The 19,809-nt window shown below is 43.1% G+C and overlaps 1 protein-coding gene across 1 annotated transcript in view; it reads right to left on the bottom strand.

Moving 5' to 3' along the window:
• LOC138579826 (ABC transporter F family member 4-like) overlaps window positions 1-19,809 on the bottom strand; it is a 613,068-nt gene that overhangs the window by 209,854 nt on the left and 383,405 nt on the right. Inside the window, exon 6 of the mRNA XM_069650053.1 lies at window positions 16,140-16,370. Within this exon, the coding sequence (XP_069506154.1) occupies window positions 16,140-16,370 (231 nt within the window). The remainder of the gene's footprint in view (window positions 1-16,139; window positions 16,371-19,809) is intronic.

Here is a 19,809-nt window from a genome sequence, read left to right as displayed (position 1 = left end):
TTCAAGGAAAAGTAACAGCACACTAGGTATAGACACAGGAAGATTCATTGCACATTAGGTCTATGCACATATAGTTTATTCACTTTACTGTTTCCATACATTTCTATAAACTTTTCTATAAGTTTCCGTAAGGTTGGATTTGGCCTTGATTTGCTTATTCAGAGAGCTAGTGGTTTCCCTGACCAAAATGGAGGGAAGGAACAAGACTTGTGATTGAAGAATGAAAGGACAAAGTGCAAAACTGAACATTCTAAACTGCCTTTTATTAGTGTAATCAGTTGAGTTCCAGAGTTTCAGGCCTTTTTTCTCTCCAGAAGATTGCATTTCTCATCAAGGAAGTAAGAAGAAGGAGAGAAAGCATAATTTAGCCAAGAAAAAAGAAAATATTAAATTGAACTTTCCTCAAAAAAAAAAGTTTGCAGTGTTAAAAAGATTATTTTAGGGAGTTTAGCAGTCCAAAACAAATTATGAAATATCTTAAGCCTAATGGGAGTCTTGCAGGGAGTTTTACAGTGAAATACTGGGTTTACTGGAATGCTCGCGCATGTTATTATGTGCTGAGTGAAACTGACTATTTCAAGCTCAGCCAGTAATACGATCCTCTATTGCGCTCCCCCCAGGCAGCGTTGTTTGTGGGTTGCCGAGTGACGACCGGAAGAGTCCAGAAGCAACGTTGCGGTTAGGGAGGTGAAACAGACTAGAGTAAGCAGAGGGGCTTTTATTTTGGCGGGGGCGTTGGCCGGTGCAACGTGAGAGGCAAGGTTTCGCGGAAGCGTTCTGGGATCCCAGTGGGCAACAATAAGAAGGCTAGAAGCACGCATGTTCTTTTTTCAGTGTGGCAATTTTCCATCAAGAACAGAACTCTTTCTTAAAATGGAGTGTGCAGCAACAGGGGATATTAGCCCAGACGGTTTCCTTGACTACGTGAGTTCACAAACTATTATTAACCCGTGAGGAAGCCATACACTATTTAAAGTGGAAGCAACTGCGCAAGAACTGTTTTTAAAGAATGAAAGCTCACAGCAATATGAAACATTTATTTAGAAAGGAACTGATGAGCATTACACAAGTCGTTTAAAACTGTTTACTTTGAAGATGAGGGTTCACACTATCCATGGTGATAGGATTAGATAAACAGACAACTAGAAGGTTTAAAGGTCTAGGTAGAGAATACTTTAGTTTGGAAATTCATAAAATACTTTATGGTATGCAGTTAGAATAACAGAGAAATTATATAGAGTTTAGGTTCGTTTATTTTCCTGTTTTAAAGATATAGCTAGGAGGAGATTACAAGGTCTGCAGAAGATAAGAGGTCACAAAGAAAGTCAATAGCTTCTTTGAAGATCTAATAATCATCTGATGAAGATAGATACGCAGTTCTTCTGAGGTGGAGCTTCAGGTATATAAGAATATATTTTTTTCCTGTAAGCTGTTGCAGAAAATGTTTCAGATATTTCCTATCTTTAAGGTTAAAATTTGAATTGATGGCGGAGAAGAATGAGTGAAATTACATTGTATGATTTTTTCTCATCCATGCAGATACCAGGACAAAGTGAGAGATCCAGTATCTGAATTTATTATTTCATCCAATTCCCCTTTCCCTCTGGGGTGTATCAAACTCAGCTGGATATAAAGTAGTTGAGGGTGTTACACCTTTGCGGGTCTGTGGGGTTCAGCAACTCCTGCGAAGGTTCCGAAAATTGGACTTGGCATTATATAATTAGAAACGTTTTCCTTATGCTATGTGTTTTCAAATAACTTCTGTCGTCTTGCTTTCAATAGGCTTTGCCAGTGCTTGTGCAGACAATTAGGCTGTTTGCTCTTTTACGTGGGCAGATAAAACCCAGCTCATAAAATCTAGAACTGCTACCTTACCGGAGCAGATGCCGGGTCCATCGGGGCTTGTAGACTCGGCCCCACTTGATCGAGTACTGAGTCGGTGTCTCTGTGAGGAGGTGGCACTGAGGGTACAGACAGCGATGGCGGAGGAGACGGGCGGTGACCTGTGTCTGCGGTGGCGCTGCAGACACTTCTGGCCCTGCTGCCCGGCGCCGACCCGCTGGCGGAGGGGTCCGTGGAGGGGAGTGGGGATCATGTTACAGCAAAGAAGCTGGGTTAGAGTGCTGTGTCGCTGAAAGACACAAAGAACACGCAACTTGGTAAAGCAGACGATGTATTGAGCCTGAAGGACAGCACCCTAAACACAGTTGTGGTGGAAGGGGGCACAGCACCTCAGCCTGCCATGGCATCAGGAGCCTCTCATTCAAACTCTGCCCGACCCTCGACTCTATCAAAACAGGGGGAGAAAAGAGAATAAAAAAAAACAGTTGTACATAAACAGATAGAACATCAAGGTATTTATAGCCTCAAGACTGGAGAAATAAATTGCGAACATACAGTAATTTCACCCCTGGGAGGCCCTTCTCAGTATGAGAGGGATATTTGGAGACTAGCAGGCTGTCTAGGCATGTATCCTCGGATTTCTCATATCAACAGAAGGTTGGAAAACCTTGAAAGAATTTTTATACTTGTGTGCGAGTGGGGAGGGAATTCTTGGATCAATTACTTTTGGAGAGTACCTTCCACATAGAAGCGGGAGATTTTAGTTTTAGTGGAAATTTGGGGAACCAGATTCCAAATCAAAACAAAAGAACAACACCATACAGGTTCTCAGCCCCATCTAATGCACAGCTGGGGGAAAACAACAACACATTCAATCAACAGACATGAGTATATGTGGAATGAAAACCATCAACGAGTGGTATGCTTGTAAAAAGGCACAAATACAACATAACCTAGACAAGCAAATATAGTGGCATGTGTCGAAAAGGAAACAAACACAACTGAGCACACTTAAGACAATAAAGAAGAAGTGACAAACCTTGGTATAATAACGGCCCTCACAGCCATTATGACTCCTTTCATGAAGCTCTACGAGCATATAGGGGATCAGCTTTAAGACTAGATGACAGTGCTCGCCATGCTACATATAAAAATGGTCTTTGTGCAGGGCTTTGTAACAGCCTTACAAAAGGATATGGACAACAGTACAGCTAATGAGGCGACTTTGATGCACACAATACTGGATCCCCTAATTATGGAAAACGAAAATCGTCATACATCAAGGCTTTTTGATCCACAGGAATTCAGAAACCATCTATTACCATCGGAAGAAATAAGCAATTCCCAAATTGACAACAAAGAAGGGACTGGCCAACAAAGATGTGAGGAGAAAGATACAAACTCAAATGATGCAGGAACCCTGAATACTGGGGTAAACACAGAGAGCATGGAGTCAGGTGTTAAAGTACCCGATTCGGTAACTAAAGCACCTGACAGGGGGACTTCAGTTCCCACGGAAATAAGTAGAGTGATTCCCGATAAAGAGCTTGAAATCAAAACCTCTAGCGTAAAAGGTGTTAACTTGTGAGCCAAACCACCTTAAAAGCATCCTTTACAAGTATCAGGAAGCCAACAACACATTGACCTTACAAAGACACAGAGAGAAGTGCTGCAAATATACCCAATATGTAACACCTCAAAGTCGCTGCAAAGGTCAGTAAAGAATAAAGAAGGCATTGTACCTAAAGTAACGCAACGACAAAAAGAGGGACTGTAATAACTTTTGGAGTTAGACAAGGGCAGGAAAAAAAGCCAAAGAACAATAAACAGCCAAGTAATCAACGAGTCAATGGAACCCAACATTTTATTAACAATTTAACATTACCCAACAGAACCAATAAAATTAACCAAGGAGAATTCAAAATGTTGTCATTTGAACCCAGTACACCAATTACCATTGGACCACATCAAATTAGCGAAATCCAGGAGGAGGTATCGGGAACAGAAGAAACGAATGAGAATCCTTCAATTTATCTAATGGACATGTCAACCTATTCGATCTCGGAAGAGAGTGGTAGGGGTGATCAATCCTATGAGACCGATGAGCCAGAAGGCGAGGAGGGAGATGATGAGCGAGAGGAAGAAATGCCATCAAGAAACTGTATACAGGAAACTAACAATGACTCTTCAGGCTTATTATCATCAAATAAAATAAAATCCTGAGTCAACCAGATTATAGATACAGAATCAATGGAAGAAAGATATGAAAGGAATTCACTCGCTAGATAGAAGCTAAAAGGACTGCAGCGTAAAGAGAAAGACAAAGAAGAACAACTTATGGAGCCACAAAGTGGCAATAATATTCCGCTTAAACAAACAGTGAGAACGCCGCAAGTTCAACTAAATAACAAACCGGAAAAAGAGGATGTAATCAGCAAGATCCGGTCTGAAGTTCAAAAGTCAAAAGGAAAAGGTCAGAAAAATCGGACACTATTAAACAGCATGATAATTACAGCCAAGACGTTTTGTTACTAGAACGACTGATAAAATCATCAGACAGGTTCATTTTAAACAGAACGAATATTTAAGACTTTTTCATCATGTCCCATCTTTAAGACTTTTGGTCTTAGATGATTTGGACATAATTGACTTCTCTGATGATACCGGAGACGACAAGGTGACAATTTATCCCACTACGCCATTAATTGCACAACTGTTAAAAGAAGAAGTGGGTAGACTAAGGCAATTAGGTTTTGACCTTGCGGAATTAAGGACTAAGAACAGATCCCCAAAGAAAGTGTCCCCTAAATATCAAAGATATAATACACAAAGATCCCTCAGATATCACACTGGAAGAGGGAATCAAAGGGATGGGGGTTACGTGAGGACTGATTTCAGAGAGCAAGAAAGGGAACGGAACCACTGGAGAGAAGATTCAAAGGATTTCAATCAAAGGCACGAGGCCCTGAGAGAGGAAATGAAAGGGTCAGAAGAAAACTGGAAATGGCGAATGGGCATAGTGGCTGATAAAATCAAAATGTCATAGAACGTTCGGCGAACAAATCCATGACCCTTGACGTTGGTGAGCTGGAACACCAGAGGTCATGCCCATTTATTTATGGATACTGGGTCTAGAATCATAGAGCACGATCTAATATGTCTCCAAGATACCTGGTTAAGGGCGGCCCCGGTAATAGATGGATTCTCTCTTTACCTCAATCCAGCAACAAAGGGCCTTATGGGACGACCAACGTCTGGCCTTCTAATACTCTTAAAAGATGAACTACAATTTACAATAGTGGAAAAAATAACACTGAACCCTTTAATTCAAATACTGGTGGGGAATATGATCATTGGAGCAGCAAAAGGGGAAAAATAGTGATTATGATAAATCTCTATTGGAACCCAGCCAATATAGTTAGTTCGAACTTTGTTTCACAGGTGGAGGCCTATATAGATCAGTGACGATTAATTTGGAAGGATCCTTGGTTTCTACTCTGTGGTGATCTGAAATGTATTTGTTTAGATAAAAATGGTGAACAAACAGACATTGACCAGATCAACCCGATACCATCAGAGAGACGGGGATGGCAATGGAAACAAAGTATGGAACAGAAAAATTTGGTAATTCGTAATGGTAACATACAGGGAGACATCCCAGGGCAGATTACCTGGAGCGAAAATAAAATGTGTAAAATTCTGGTTTACATCTGCATGTCTAAGGATATGCTATCTCCCGATGACACAATGAAAGTGGAAAGTATGACGAGCAGTGACCATAATCTGCTGAGTGTATCTTTATCTATAATGGTGTGGAAAAATGAAGAGTCCTATCCACTAAATCTGGAGGTCACACAAGGACGTAACAGGCTAAAAATAGAAACCCGCCACTTTGAGAAGTTGACGGAAAACCTTAAAAACATCATCAGTCACCAAGGTTAAACTATATAAATCTATTCTCAGAGTTTGAGAAAAAACCTGGTGGGGCAAACTATTCAAGAATCATCTATCGGCATGCGCACGATCTGATAGTAGCTGAGAAAAAAAGACATTAAGAAAGACCATTGCAGCAATCATTGAAGAAAATTCCCCTCAAATAGAGTATCTAAAATTCAAAGCACGTCAGCAATACCAGAATTGGAGAAGAATGTACGAAAAAAAAATCAGATGAGAAAGGATTCCGAAGTAATGCTGGAGAAATTGAAAGGGAAAAATATGGCAGCCATGTGGGCTCTTATTAATCAATCAGATAGCCCACAGGAAGCAATTACACTATCTGCCATCCCAGCAACAACTTCGATCACTCATTTCAGCCAACTCTTAGACCAAAAGGTGGAAAATCCCACGGTGACAGATCGTCAGTCAAAGGAAATGACGTGGGAAGGTGTTGCTGTCCAGCCAAATGACATCTTAGAGATAATTAATAAATCATCTAATTCCAGAGCGCCATGGCCGGATGGTTTGAGTAATGCCTCTCTGAAACAAAACAAAGAGCTTTGGGCCCACTTCTTTTCCGTCATTGTGAAGTCAGGAAGATCCCAAACTCATGGAAGACATCAATTATTGTCCCAATTCACAAAAAGGGCTTAAGAACTGATCCATCGAATTATCGCCCCATAGCCCGATAGCGTTGCTGGATGTTCCGGGAAAAATATTTGATTCCCTGATTCTAAAATCTCTGACCAAATTGACTGTTACATCAGGCCACAAACACATCTGGCAAGCGGATTTTGTAAAAGGAGTAGGGCCATGCTTAAATACTTTTATTCTAAATTTACTAAAGGCTCGAACTCAGAGGGGAAAAGACAAAAAGATCTATTTGGCGTTTGTCGGCCTAACACAGGTGTTTGACAGGATCACTCGTCCAAAACTTTGGGGAAAAAATGAAAACTTGGGGTTAATCTGTTGGAACCCATACAAGACACCAAATTGAAGATCAGGTACAACACATGTGGACTCTTGACTAAGGCACTTCAGACAAACAAATGCTTGAAGCAAGGATGCCCCCTGGCACCTGAACTTTTCAATCTTTTTACATCTGACATTGATTAAGCCTTTGAGGAAATTAGAGGCTTCCCACCAAGACTTGCAAACATAGCCATCGGAAGACTCTTATACGCTGACAACGTGGTATTGGTTGACCAAACTTAAATTGGATTGCAAAGACAACTGGAAGCTCTTCAATACTGTATTGAATCAAATGGCCTTATGATTAATACAAAAAAATCAATGATCCTCCCATTGGGTGATCACATTTCACAGTGGAAGGAAAAGAAGAGTCACTGGAAACTCAAAGGGGTGAAAATTCCACTGGTAAACTCACTTATCTCCTCGGGTGTATGTATGAATACCAGCGGCATAGATGCCCCGCGATTAGAAGTACTAAAAAGAAAAGCTGAGAATTTGGCGGCGCAGGGGAAAGTGCTGCTAAAAAGATTTGGTGGCTTTTCGCTGATACCGATAGTTGTCTTCTATCGCTCAAAAGATGCACCAATTCTGTCCTATGGAGCCGAGTCTTCGTTCAATTTTAAGATGGAAAACTGGTCAAAATTTGAAGGCCTTTTTTGGAAAAGAATCCTGGGTCTGCCTAAATCAACCCCGATCCAATCTATCCGTGTGGAACTAGGGCTAGCGTCATTGAAAGCCCTTGTTATTTGGAAAACCTTGTCCTTTTTCAGGAAATGCATGGAGGACAACCCTAAGGGTGGCTTCTTGATCCTTAAAAAGGCATTGCAGGAAGGAACAGAAATAATATTGATGGAATAGGCCTGTAACTGCACGGCTATATTGACGTATATAGGAGAGTCGGTAGGTACCTTAATTGAGAATCTGAACAACACTAAAAAGAAACTATTCCGGCAGGACTGGATAAACTCCCAAGATGAACAAGCACAATATAAACGTTATGGCAAAAAGATGGTGGAACCGCTGAAACTGAATATTATCCCTAGGTATCTGCAACTTTTCCCCAATTGTTTCGTCAGAAAGAAATCCCTTTTATTACGACTAAACTTACTACCTACTAGAGAGGTTCAATAGAGAAAGGCAGGTGAATATAGGGTGGTAATCTATAGAATATTTCAAGACCCGGAATCAGAAGAAACATCAAAACATCTGGTGATGAACTACCCGGCACTTGAGGAACAACGAAAGAGACTCATGAATGAAGTAATTGTTAAATACGGAAGGAGGACAAAAGATCAATGGTGCAAGGTGTTGCTGGAGGGGGAGAAAGTAACAATAACTTTGGCATTAGTTACATTTCTGATTCTGATCTTTGATACTATTAAGGAGACCAGTAAGGAGGCAGAAAACTAGAGGAAGGATCTGGAAACATGTCAACAACGGTGACTGCTTCTCTCTTTTTTTTTTTTTTGCCCATTCTATTTTCCCCTTGAGTTTCCAATTGTACTCTTTTGTTTCCTTTTTGGACTTGCATTTATCGTGGTAATGTTGGAAAACTTGACTATGAATTTGAATTTTTATGTGACTAAAAGTAGTCTTTTGTATAACTATCGTTAAGTCACTTTAATAAAAAATAAAATATATATAGAAATTGGCAAAGCCAAGAAAAGCTGCTGGAGTGTTACAGAGCCCGAAAGGCATGACTTGTTACTCATATAACCCGAACCTGGTCTTAAAGGCCTTCTTCCACTGGTCTCATTCTTGTACTCTAACCAAGTGATAGGCTCACCGAAGATCGAGCTTAGAGAAAATGGTTGCACCCTGAATCTCATCCAACATGACAGAGATTAGTGAAGTGGATACTGATTCTCGATTGTCAATACAAGTCTGCTGTGTTCTATCTGGTTTGGAGATAAAAGACAGATGAGAGGCTAATGGAGACTGTGAGTGAGGAAAAAAAAAACCTTGGCAAGATTCTCAGCAAGTTAAGGGCATACACTGTGCCACAGGGTAAAATTGCTCCAGGTTCTAATTCAATGCTGTCGTAGGATCTTGTAATACTAGTGTGTAAAATGCGAGCCAGAATAACATGGCGTCGATGCGCAGCCAGTTTGAACACTCATCCACCATTGCAGTAATAAAGCCTGCGCTTCTGCGGGCCTCACAGAATGAACAAGTATCAGGGAAAACAGAACAAGGTCACAGATATTTTGTAAGCGGACTGACTACAGAGAATAGTTATTCTACTGTCCAGTGAAGGACAGAAACAGAAGGAGTTGGAGTGCGCTGCAGCTGCACGATATGGGGTCTGGAAATGCATGCAAGTAGAGAAGCGCTGGGTTTTCCCACCTTCAACTGGATTTTTCCACCCTTTGTCTCTTCGACTTATGATCTGCCTTTCGGCCGAGGGCAAAACTCAATTTGGAAGGGGGAGGGAGGTGCCCCATAAAGGAGAGGGCATCACAGAAAGGTGGTTGTTGGATGTTGAACACCGGGTGTTGCAGTCTCGTTGATAGGGAGGATGCTCCCCTTCAGACCCCGATGACCATAGCGATCTCTTCGCCAACCTTCTGAGGGACTAAGCAGTGTTGTTTGGTGGCCAAGATGAAGCTTTCCTCTGCCTCGTGGATTACAGTGAGGACATGTATATTCTAATCTATCTATCTGTGTATAAATGTTTGTATTTTTCAGTATTCTATTTGTTTATTATTAGTCATTTGATATTAATAAACGGCCTATAATGAGCCATTTTTTTTAATAACCTTATATGGTGTGTGTGTCTCTTCTGCTAGTCTGAGTCCAATTATTTGTTATTGCGAGAAGGATCTGGAGAGACGTAAATGTTTGTGTTTCTCCCTTATAGCAAAATAGACACAATACAGATCTATGGGGCGGGAGTTCTCCGGCTATCTCCTCATCAAAGACATCCCAAATATTCATATAACAAACACTCCAAGCACAGCACCTACAGAGTGAACTAGAGCCCTCACCTGCACCAAACACGTTGCTGCCAAATCTTCCCCAGCTAAGAACATACTCAAGGGATGATTACCAATACATTGCCTTACACAGAAATCTGACTGAAACTCTACTGTCAGCTCCAATCTATTTTTGGATTATGATACGTAAGCGAGGGCACACCAAGAAGGACTTTTAACTGTGGTGTATCAATTAACTCAAAAGAAGGCTCCTCCACGTGCCTACCTGCAATAATCATGGTCAAAGAAGTTGTCTCGTGAGTGATGTGACCAGAGGTAAGCGAAGAACCATCCACAGCACATATATACTAAACCACCACCTTTTGAATCAAAGGAATACCGTGGAACTTTACCACCCCCCAATCCATAAAATTCCCTGTGGCACCTGAATCAATAACTACTGGCCCAGAACCTCTCAAGGAAGATTTGAAATAGAAGGATATGTTTACGGTTATAGGAGGAACTGCTGCCTCTAAGGTGTTGACGACCTAAATCAATCAAGGACTCACAAGAGCCGGGATGATCCACAATCCCAGATAGGGCATCCTTTAACTCCTCTCGCCTTCCGGAATATCACTACCACACTCACCAGACTCACTCACGCACATACTACGCTCACCATACACCCCCACTCCTACAAACAAGTGTAGAAGCACTCCAAAATACACAACCACCCTACACCACCCACCCTTACACCCTCACTCTCAAACCCATTACCGCACTCTCCCAGAACCATGCACTGCAGAATACACCACATCTGCCATACACCACCCACACTTGCACCCTCATTCTCAAACCCATTACAACACTCACCTGGAATCATGCATACACACACACCGCCTCTCACCACACACACCCTACTCACATACACATGGAGCACTCAGACCCTCCAGAACACACCCCATCCACATTTCATCCTTCACCCTGCACCCTCTTTCCCGAACCCAGTGCCGCACACATGCAGAATCCCTCACATACACAGCCCCTCTCACCAAACACTACCACCACTCTCATCCACATGGAGCGCACAGAGCTATCAAACACCCCACCCGACCTACTTCCTCTACGCTTGGACCCTCATTCCTGAACCAACTTCACACCCCACAAAACCTTGCACCTCCGAGCCATCCATTTGTATCCCAACACACATAACAACCCATCGCCACCACCACCTACAGCACACCCTCCAACTCGCTGACACGAGGAGCTCCCTGACCCACTTTGAGTCACCGCTGCATACCCCCTTACCAACTACCGGCGCTGGCTCTCCTCCAACCTCTAAACCCTCTTTCCGGCCTCCCTCACTGGGAACCAACAGCCTCCCATATCTTCTCAGCATCGACTCTCTATCTTTCAGACTAGAGGGGCACTCTGGTGCACCCAGAAACAACTGATCATTGCACTGTTCTCTTCAACCCTGGCCCATTTCCTCCCTGTCCCCCTCCTCACCTCTCCACTTCCCCAGGCAGAAGGCCTTCCCCCTCCCAAAGCGTCCCACTGCCCAGCGTCCAACTCTCACACCACAGGAGCTTTGTGGCGCCCCAAGAAACATGGCCCTTCCGCCAGCTCAACCCCAACCTGTGCACCTACTTTCGGAAACACACCCTGCACCTCTCATGCTGCCCCCTGTCCTTTGCCCATTCTGCTAGAATCCAAGAGACCACCATAGATCAGCTTCAGCCCATCTCTCACAGGAGAGGAGGCTCACCTCAACCCAACTGCCCCTCCCGTCCCCAGTAGACTCCAAACAGACACCCTCACTCACACACACTATCGACCTGTCCCACACTCTCGCTACAACCATCCCAGAGGCATCCTGGGTGCGCAGTTACAGCTTATACCCAACCCATCCCGTGTTTGGCGCTACCTACAACTACCTCACCCAGACCATACCTCCCTCGGCAAGCATTGCCCACCTACCAACCACCACCTCCATCACCGACCACGCCCGACCTGCCCCAGCAAACCCCTTCCCTTTGCTGAGATTGGCATGTCTAGCCCTTTCCTGAACCATCACCTCTACCCCCATTTCCCACTGCGGCCCCCACCCTCTTGCACACTCCCTCAGCACCCAAACACACAAAATTCATAGGTTGACGATGAACCTCGCCATCAACTTTGCATCCCTCACATGCCCTACACCTCTCGATCCACCTCCCCTCTCCTACCCCAACTACCATGTCACCTCTTCCACCCCTGCCTCCCACCCCCTCCATGTAGAAAACATTCCTCTTCTCTCTCCTTCAACCCTCATCATCCCCCTTTCCCAGCACCCGTGCACCAACCCGTAACACTTAGCCAGACACCTCTGTACTACCCACCTCCTCTCACCACCACGATTCAACCCTCCAAACCTTTTGCTACCCCCCAAACCGCTCATTCCATGCCACCACTGAGTCTAAGACCTTTGACCGTCTGCCCTCTTTCCAGCCCCTAGCCACCTTCAGCCCTCTACACACACACACACACACACACACTACAGTATCCACCCTGACCACCTACGTCCGTCCAATTGAACTGCCCTCCCCAATTGACCTTTTCTCCACCACAACCCCTCTGATGACCCCAACCATCCCAGCCCGGCCAACCCTGGACACCCGGGTAAACACGGCCCCCATTACCTCTCCCAAAGTCACCTGCCTTCTCTTCATTTCCTGCTCCGTAGCCAAGAACAAACGCAGCATCTATGATCTCCTCATTCTGATGACCCCAATCTGATCTTCCTCACCGAAACCTGGTTCTCGGACGACCTCAATCCTATTGGCCACGAAGCATTCCAACCGGACTACTCACGCATCACCTACAACAGACCTTGCAGAGGAGGTGGAATAGTCATCCTGCACAAACCTCACATCACCTCCACTGAAACACAGCTCAGCACAGCTAACAGCAAATCCCTCCTAGTTAAACTCTCTCTCTCTTGCCTAAACACAACCATACCTCTCAAGCACAACAAACAGAATGCACTTCACTATACCGCAACAACAAAACAGACAACACATAGCTTCGCACAACAGCACATGAAGGCTACCAACCGAAAAACTCACCCAAGCTCAGCGAATAGTGTAAATTGAACTGAAGCTGCCAAAGGCAAATCACAGCACTCTTGCTCGTTCTCCCGCTCAGTCCTCCTAACTCACTCTACCCTCTTGTTTTTCAGATCTGCCAGAGTGCCAGGGGACCACTCTGGTGGTGACAGTACGTGCTATAAATATCCTTTTACATAACATACTCTCTCACGCAGCTTCCTACTCATTTACAGGCCCCCGGGCTACGACAGACACTTTGCCAACAGCCTATGCGACTCACTAGCAGCCATTCTAGTTAACCACCTGGCACTCACCCTACTGGGATAATTTAACATCTGGTTCGACCTCCCAACAACTCTATGACTCTACCCCTGGTCGACAGCCTAGAGGCACTCAACCTCACCCAGCCTATCAGAGGAGAAAACATACTTCTGGCCACACCCTCAATGCCATTTTCAGCTCTTACGACCTCATCTCACCCCTCAACCCCTCATCTGGAAAGACCACTCTGCCATACATTTGTCCATCCTCACACCACTGCCACCCCACAAGCCATCATCTACCCCCACATCTCAGTTCAAGTGATGGAACAAGGTCAAGGTACTATTGGACCTGGCCGACGTTCTTCTAAGCGCCCTCCCGTCACTCCCGACCACAGATAGACCCTTACCATAGAGCTCTTCGACTCCTGGCTAAACGACTCCCTCATTCCCCTAACCCCCTCCAAGCCTGCTCCGTCCGGCAAAGGACCTACCCCCAAATGGTTTACCCCATCACCTGAAGACTCTAAAAACCCATAACCGCTCCCTTGAGTGCAAGTGGCGAGCAAAATAGCAGCAAGTGACATTTTCCCTAACAACTTGGACCTAACTCTGTCTCACCACATCAACAATACATCCAAAGCCTGTCATTTTCACCTTAGGCTCCTGAAGTGTATCTTTCCATAACGTCCCTACCCGAACAGACTGGCAACAATTATGTCCATTGTCATATCCAGACTGGACAATGCAAACTCCCTTTACCTGAGTGCACCAGCCTTCCAGTTAGACAATCTCCAAAGAGAACAAGACTCAGCTGCCAGACTGCTTCTCACATTCAAACAAAGGGACCATATCTCACCGGCTCCCTGCACCCTACATTGGCTCCCAAGTGGACGCAGGGCCATCTTCAAATTCCTATGTATTACCCACCGAGCGGTGCACAAAGCCAGCACCAAATTCCTAAAAGAAAAGATTACGCCTTACTTTGCACTCTCAGGTCAAACACTGCCTTCCTCCTAGTGGTCCCCACCTCCAATTAGGCCGGGATCGTAGGGTCAGCCTACTCAACCCTGGCACCAACAGAACTCACTGCGCCCCACATTAGACACAGCGAAGACAACATGGCTTTCCGGAAGGCACTCAAAACCTGTCTCTTCGCCTAAAAACAGATAAGGGAATGCAGTGAACCACCCGACCTACCACCACAACCAACACCTGGCGTGGTACCTCGCTGATGAGGAACCTTGTCATAGACCTTCAGGTCTGACAATACCTAACTCCACTACCTAGAGCCTTAGCCCAGACTTGAAACCCGAATCGTAGCGGCACCCATGTACCTGACAAAATGTATTGATCACCTCATGCGCAGGAATTACGTAAGCTATGAAGTCTAGAGTTATCTATCGCCATTAATCAGGGGTGATTGTGCTAGACTAGTAACCAAAGCACCAATAACACTCATGAGCTTGATCAAGGGTATACAATTATGCACTACGCAATCAGTCCTAGAAGGCACATGCCTGCTAATTCTACGCACAGCTGGAAATCCAAGAGCAGAACTAGATACCAGGGGTTGTTAAGCAGTTATTCTGCTAATCACACCTACCAGTGAATGTACATCGCAGAACTACCTACGGGTAATTTATCTAGCAGAACTAGCAATCCTAGCACTAATAGCACTTATGATCTTGATCATTACCCTGCAAATATGCACTACCCTATCAGTCCAGTAAATGCCCTTGCTTGCTAATCCTACACATCTGGAAATCCCAGTGAAGAATTATATAGCAAAGAACATTCTAGCACTTATTCTTTGCCAACCCCAACTATCTGGGAATGTCCAAGTAGAACTACCTATCAGGGATTCTATTTAGCAGAACTGCCGACCGAGGGCATCGCTAGTACCTATACAGTAACAACATGAGTTTTGGGAGAGATCTGCTTTTCAACCAAAACAATCCGACCCATCAAGAAACAGGGAGATACCACGCCTTCGGCAGGCACTGGAAGCTCAACAGGTAAGAAGGTCCCCTTGGAAAACACACGGACACTTAAACACACCACTACGTTAACTCTTGCCTCTGCACCAACAAACAATGGAATGTAGCTACACCCCTCGACTAATTCAGCCCAGCTGCACACATACCTACACACCTTCACGTTCACCTCAACAGTCTTTAGCACGCAGCTATACCCCTCGAAAAATCAGCCTAGTTGCACACATAACATAATTCTCAAACACCAGTGCCGCCAGAATGCAGATACCATAATCCATTGGTCTTGCTGCACACATTCTACCGATCTTACACAACCACTGCATCACAACTAGCATTAGTATGCAGCTACACACCACCTATTGCACACTGGCTGCACACATACTGAGTGAACCCAAGCATGTTTTACTATTCTATTCTCTCTACTAACCTGGACTGCGGTCCCCGAGGGCATTCAACCCACAGCACTTTGGTATCATAACAATGGTAAAAGGCGCTATACAAATGCCCAATAACATAACATACAGTGTGAGCGCTGTACACAAACAATTCAATATATTATCATATGGTATGTTTAAGTGTCCGTGTGTTGTCCCGGGAGGATAGCTCAGTGGCAACGTGCTCACCTAGGAAGCCCTTGAAAACAAGACTACACGAAGCAACACAGGTTCGATCCCCAGGTCTGCGCTCAGAAACCTCTGGGTATTTAAGCGCGTTATAAATATGCAACTAAGACAACAACAACAAAAAATATATTCTGTAACAGCACCTCAATGCCCCCGGGCAGTGTGAGCGCTTTAAAAATGCAAATAAATTTAAAATACATAGGTACTAGGACCCCCAAACCCACCATGTTGTATTGCCATTGTATTATTAATTAGTGGCACTGTGTTGACACATTTTGTAAACCGACACACTCTTGTTTTGCACACTGGCTATGCCCACTTCAACCCTGTCTTCACTGCTTCAGAAAGGAGCGCGTCCATTGCCTAAGATGTCACTAAAAAAGATGCTGAATTAGCTGCTTTGAATTTAAACTGGTGTTCAATTTGTTTACACACCCACCATTCTTCATAAATCATCCAGTTAAAGGTTATTTATCATTAAGCACATTAAATCCAAAAGCAGTACCTTGCATTTTGTACGGTGATGCTTTTTCATTCCACTTCTTGGGTAAAGACGTCTAGAGTATAAAGTTTGGTTCAAGACTTCACCTTCCTCAATCTCCTCAACTTTCCAGAGTTGTTCTTTAGTGTTGGCTTTGTTGCTGTTGGCTTCTGGTATGTTCTTCTTTGCTACCGCTGCCTGTTCTGCCAGAGGCCAGGTGATATCTTCCAGATTGCAGCAGTCATTGCTTTTTGGCTGTGGGGTAAAAGAGGCTTTGTCATGAAGTATGTGGGCACAGGATTTAGCCGGGTTTCCCTAGACACAGGGCACCGGCTCGAAGCAGGTTAGTGAGGTGACTTGCACCCAATGAATGGATAGGTGAGACTGCGAAGTGACCCATCACAATATTTTGTAGAACTGCAGATTCAAAATTAGACAATTGAAAGAAAAATATGTTTTTCCAATGACTTACTGAAACTGCAAAAAGACCGTCTTTAGCCTAGATCCTAACTGAAGCAATACAGCTCTAACTAATACCCACAATGTGTATTTACGGGTGTAACAATGAAAATGTTAGCTTAATCTGCAAACATTAAGCCCAGTTACAACCTTGAATGACAAGATGGTTGCCTGGTGTTTATTATTGTACCTGAGTTAGGCCCTGTATAGAAGAGATCAATTGTTAGCACTGTAAATACTTTTTAAACTGTTTACCTTTTTCATATTACACTAACTGTACCTATGAGTCTTATGTTCTAAATGCACTGTTATGTTTTTAAAGACTAGGGTTTCTGAAAATAAAAACATGAATTAGATTGATAAAATGGTAAATTCACTTGCAAAGTTCCCTGATATTAACAATAAAATATAAGCAATATTATATCATCGCTCCGATATCGTCTTGACTGAAAGGAATACAAACACACCCTTTCAGAATGTAACCCCAAAAAAACAGGAAAAATAAAAAATAAATAAATATGAATTAATTCTTCCTACAATAAAACAATGAACAATGTGAATCTCTGTCATAGATTAGATTTAGAATCTCTTCTTCGCCCATGAGTTTCCCTTTTCATAATCAGTTGGAAAGTTTACCCACTTGATAAATCTCTTAGCTCACTTTTAAGATGTGTACACCCATTGCTTGTTCTGTCTGCTGGTCACTATGCTTTAGGTAAATGTTACTTACCAAGTCAAGGGAGCACTGCACGAGATTAATATGTAAAACCTGGGTTAAACTATTCAGGCAAAAAGGAGCACCCAAAACATGTTCATCTTTGGCTAATCGAGTTGTCCTGTGTTTCATATGAAATTATTTGGTTGATTTGCGTAGTGTTATATAGTAATAGTAATATAATAGTACAAACAAGGCAGGCCATTTCGGGATCTTATTTTTTAGGCAGAAGATGAGCCAGGACTTTGCTAGAGGAGCTGAGGACATATTGTATAGATGCGGGAGAAGTAGGATAGGAATATAATTAATTTTAGCAAGAGGTAAAAATTAAACCAGGCTTTAAAGGGAGAATTTTAGCATTTAGATGCAAATTTGTAAAGGACAGGAAGAATACTAACAAAGGATAGACTACTTACTCTTCTACATCTCAGTGACCATCACACTTGGCATGGCAAATACCTGTCACATTGGAGGCAAGCAGGAGATCAAATTAAATTCTGTGGCTGTGACATAAGTTTGTGGCCATAGCAAAGAGGATCTAGCAGTTACAGAGAAAAAGTCTATTTCCTGGGAGGCAGGAGGAGGTTATATTCACTGTCTAACTAAGAGTGATGTCTTTTAGCTGCTGTGCAATATAAAAGCCTCAGAGAAATACCCTTATATTTCTTGGTCACGGGGAGCAGCTTATTTATAGTGCCAGATGTGCGTGTGTTGTTTTTGAATTGCCACATTAAATACTAGTTGCAGAGAAAATATTTTATATAGACTAGTAGACAGGAGGATATTATATTTAGTGGGTACTAGTATTTGACATGCAAGGGGTGCTCAGTGAGGTTCTCACTGAGCTTGGAGACGGCTGATGCGTAGTTAATACTACTTTGAAATTAAGTCATTAATGATCAATAGTATAATATCCTTTTGTGAACCTAATCAGGTTAAAAAATAGTAATTTAAAAGTTTATCCAAACTTTCAAGTGCTCAAGATTATTTTATTCAAAGTTCATCAAGCCGATGCATTTCGGACACGCCGTCCTTCTTCAGGGCGGGCTCTAAAACACATTAACAAATTTGAGGTTATTGAAACCTCTATTCACAACAGCCTCAATGTTGTATTACACAATCAAAAGATTTTTTTTTTTTTTTTTACATCAAACTAAACATACCTGTCAGTTAATCAATTACACTTTAAGTTTTGTAAAGTCCACTTTCCTTGTAGTGGTGTTTTTTCTGCTGAGTCAGGCTTTCTTGCATACAGCCTGTAGTATTTGACATCTAAATGACAACACACTCTCTTACAGGCGTGAGTTGTCATTTAGATGCCCTGTCAAATACTAGTTGCAGAGAAAAAGTCTTACATTTCCATTTGGAAAGAGGACATGTTATTCAGTTGCTGAAAATGTTAACATCGTTTTGTGGCTAGAACAACTACTTGTTTGATTTGATTTGATTTGATTGATGTATAAAGCACAGGCTGGCAGAAACATCTGCATCTTGGCAAGAAGAACAAATATAATAGCAATCCAAATAAAAGAGATCCAAAAATCAAGAAAATAGATGAGTCCTCCAAGTTTTTCACAATGGAATCAAATAATAGATTCTGTAAATTGTCAAAGTAGGGCATTCCACAGTCAGAGGAGAATGAATGAACAATTGCAAACTCCCACCCCTTGTTTTACACTTGGATAATGGCATGTGCAACAATAAAGCATGGTTACAACTAAGATCTCAATTGGCTTTATAAAGAACTATGTTTTCCTGGTATTAATAACTGAGTCGCTGAATAAACTTGACGACTAAGCATAAGATATTAAACAAAACTCTATACTAGACAGAAACCCAATGAAGTGACTGCCTTCAGGGGGTGACTAAGTATGATTTAGTCAACCCAGAGATAAGCCGGACTGCTAGATTTTGTGTCAATTGCTAAATTTTGTGCAATTGCAGTTTTTGTAACTGTGGGCAGGAATACTGGCATACAAGGTGTTTCGATAGGACAACAAGGAGTTAACCAAGACATCAACCCACTGCCACATAATCTTCCTTTGGTACATAGGAAACATCCCCAACTTCCGAAATCAAACCTAGTTCACCCTGTCAATAAACTCATCTAGTCAGCATATGCTCTCTGGAGTCCAAACATGGAGGGTGGGCTTGGATGATTAACTCAATTGTTAAGCAGTCGGTTAGGTCCTAACAGCATAAACATACATTAGATGGGTTTAATTGCAACCCACTGTGAAGCATCCAAAGTCCAACTTCCTTTATGAAGTTGAATAAGATGTAAAAAAACTCCCACGCATCCAGTGATCTAAAGGTACACCTTAGAATCATTTGCATAGTGGTGATATGTCAACCCATATTTGCCAAAGGTAGGCATTAGTAGACAAGTAGAAATTTGAAACACAAGTGGTGACAATGGTGACACCTGGGGGGCACCCTAATCAACACCACTGGGGACCAAGAGGAATAAGCACAACGTACCCCCAGACCTTGCCCCTCCAGGAAAGAATCAATGAGTTA

The sequence above is a fragment of the Ambystoma mexicanum genome, chromosome 3p (genome assembly GCF_040938575.1).
Source record: "Ambystoma mexicanum isolate Mex_15411 chromosome 3p, UKY_AmexF1_1, whole genome shotgun sequence".
In the NCBI taxonomy this organism is placed as follows: domain Eukaryota; kingdom Metazoa; phylum Chordata; class Amphibia; order Caudata; family Ambystomatidae; genus Ambystoma; species Ambystoma mexicanum.
This window is presented reverse-complemented; position numbering and strand designations above follow the sequence as displayed.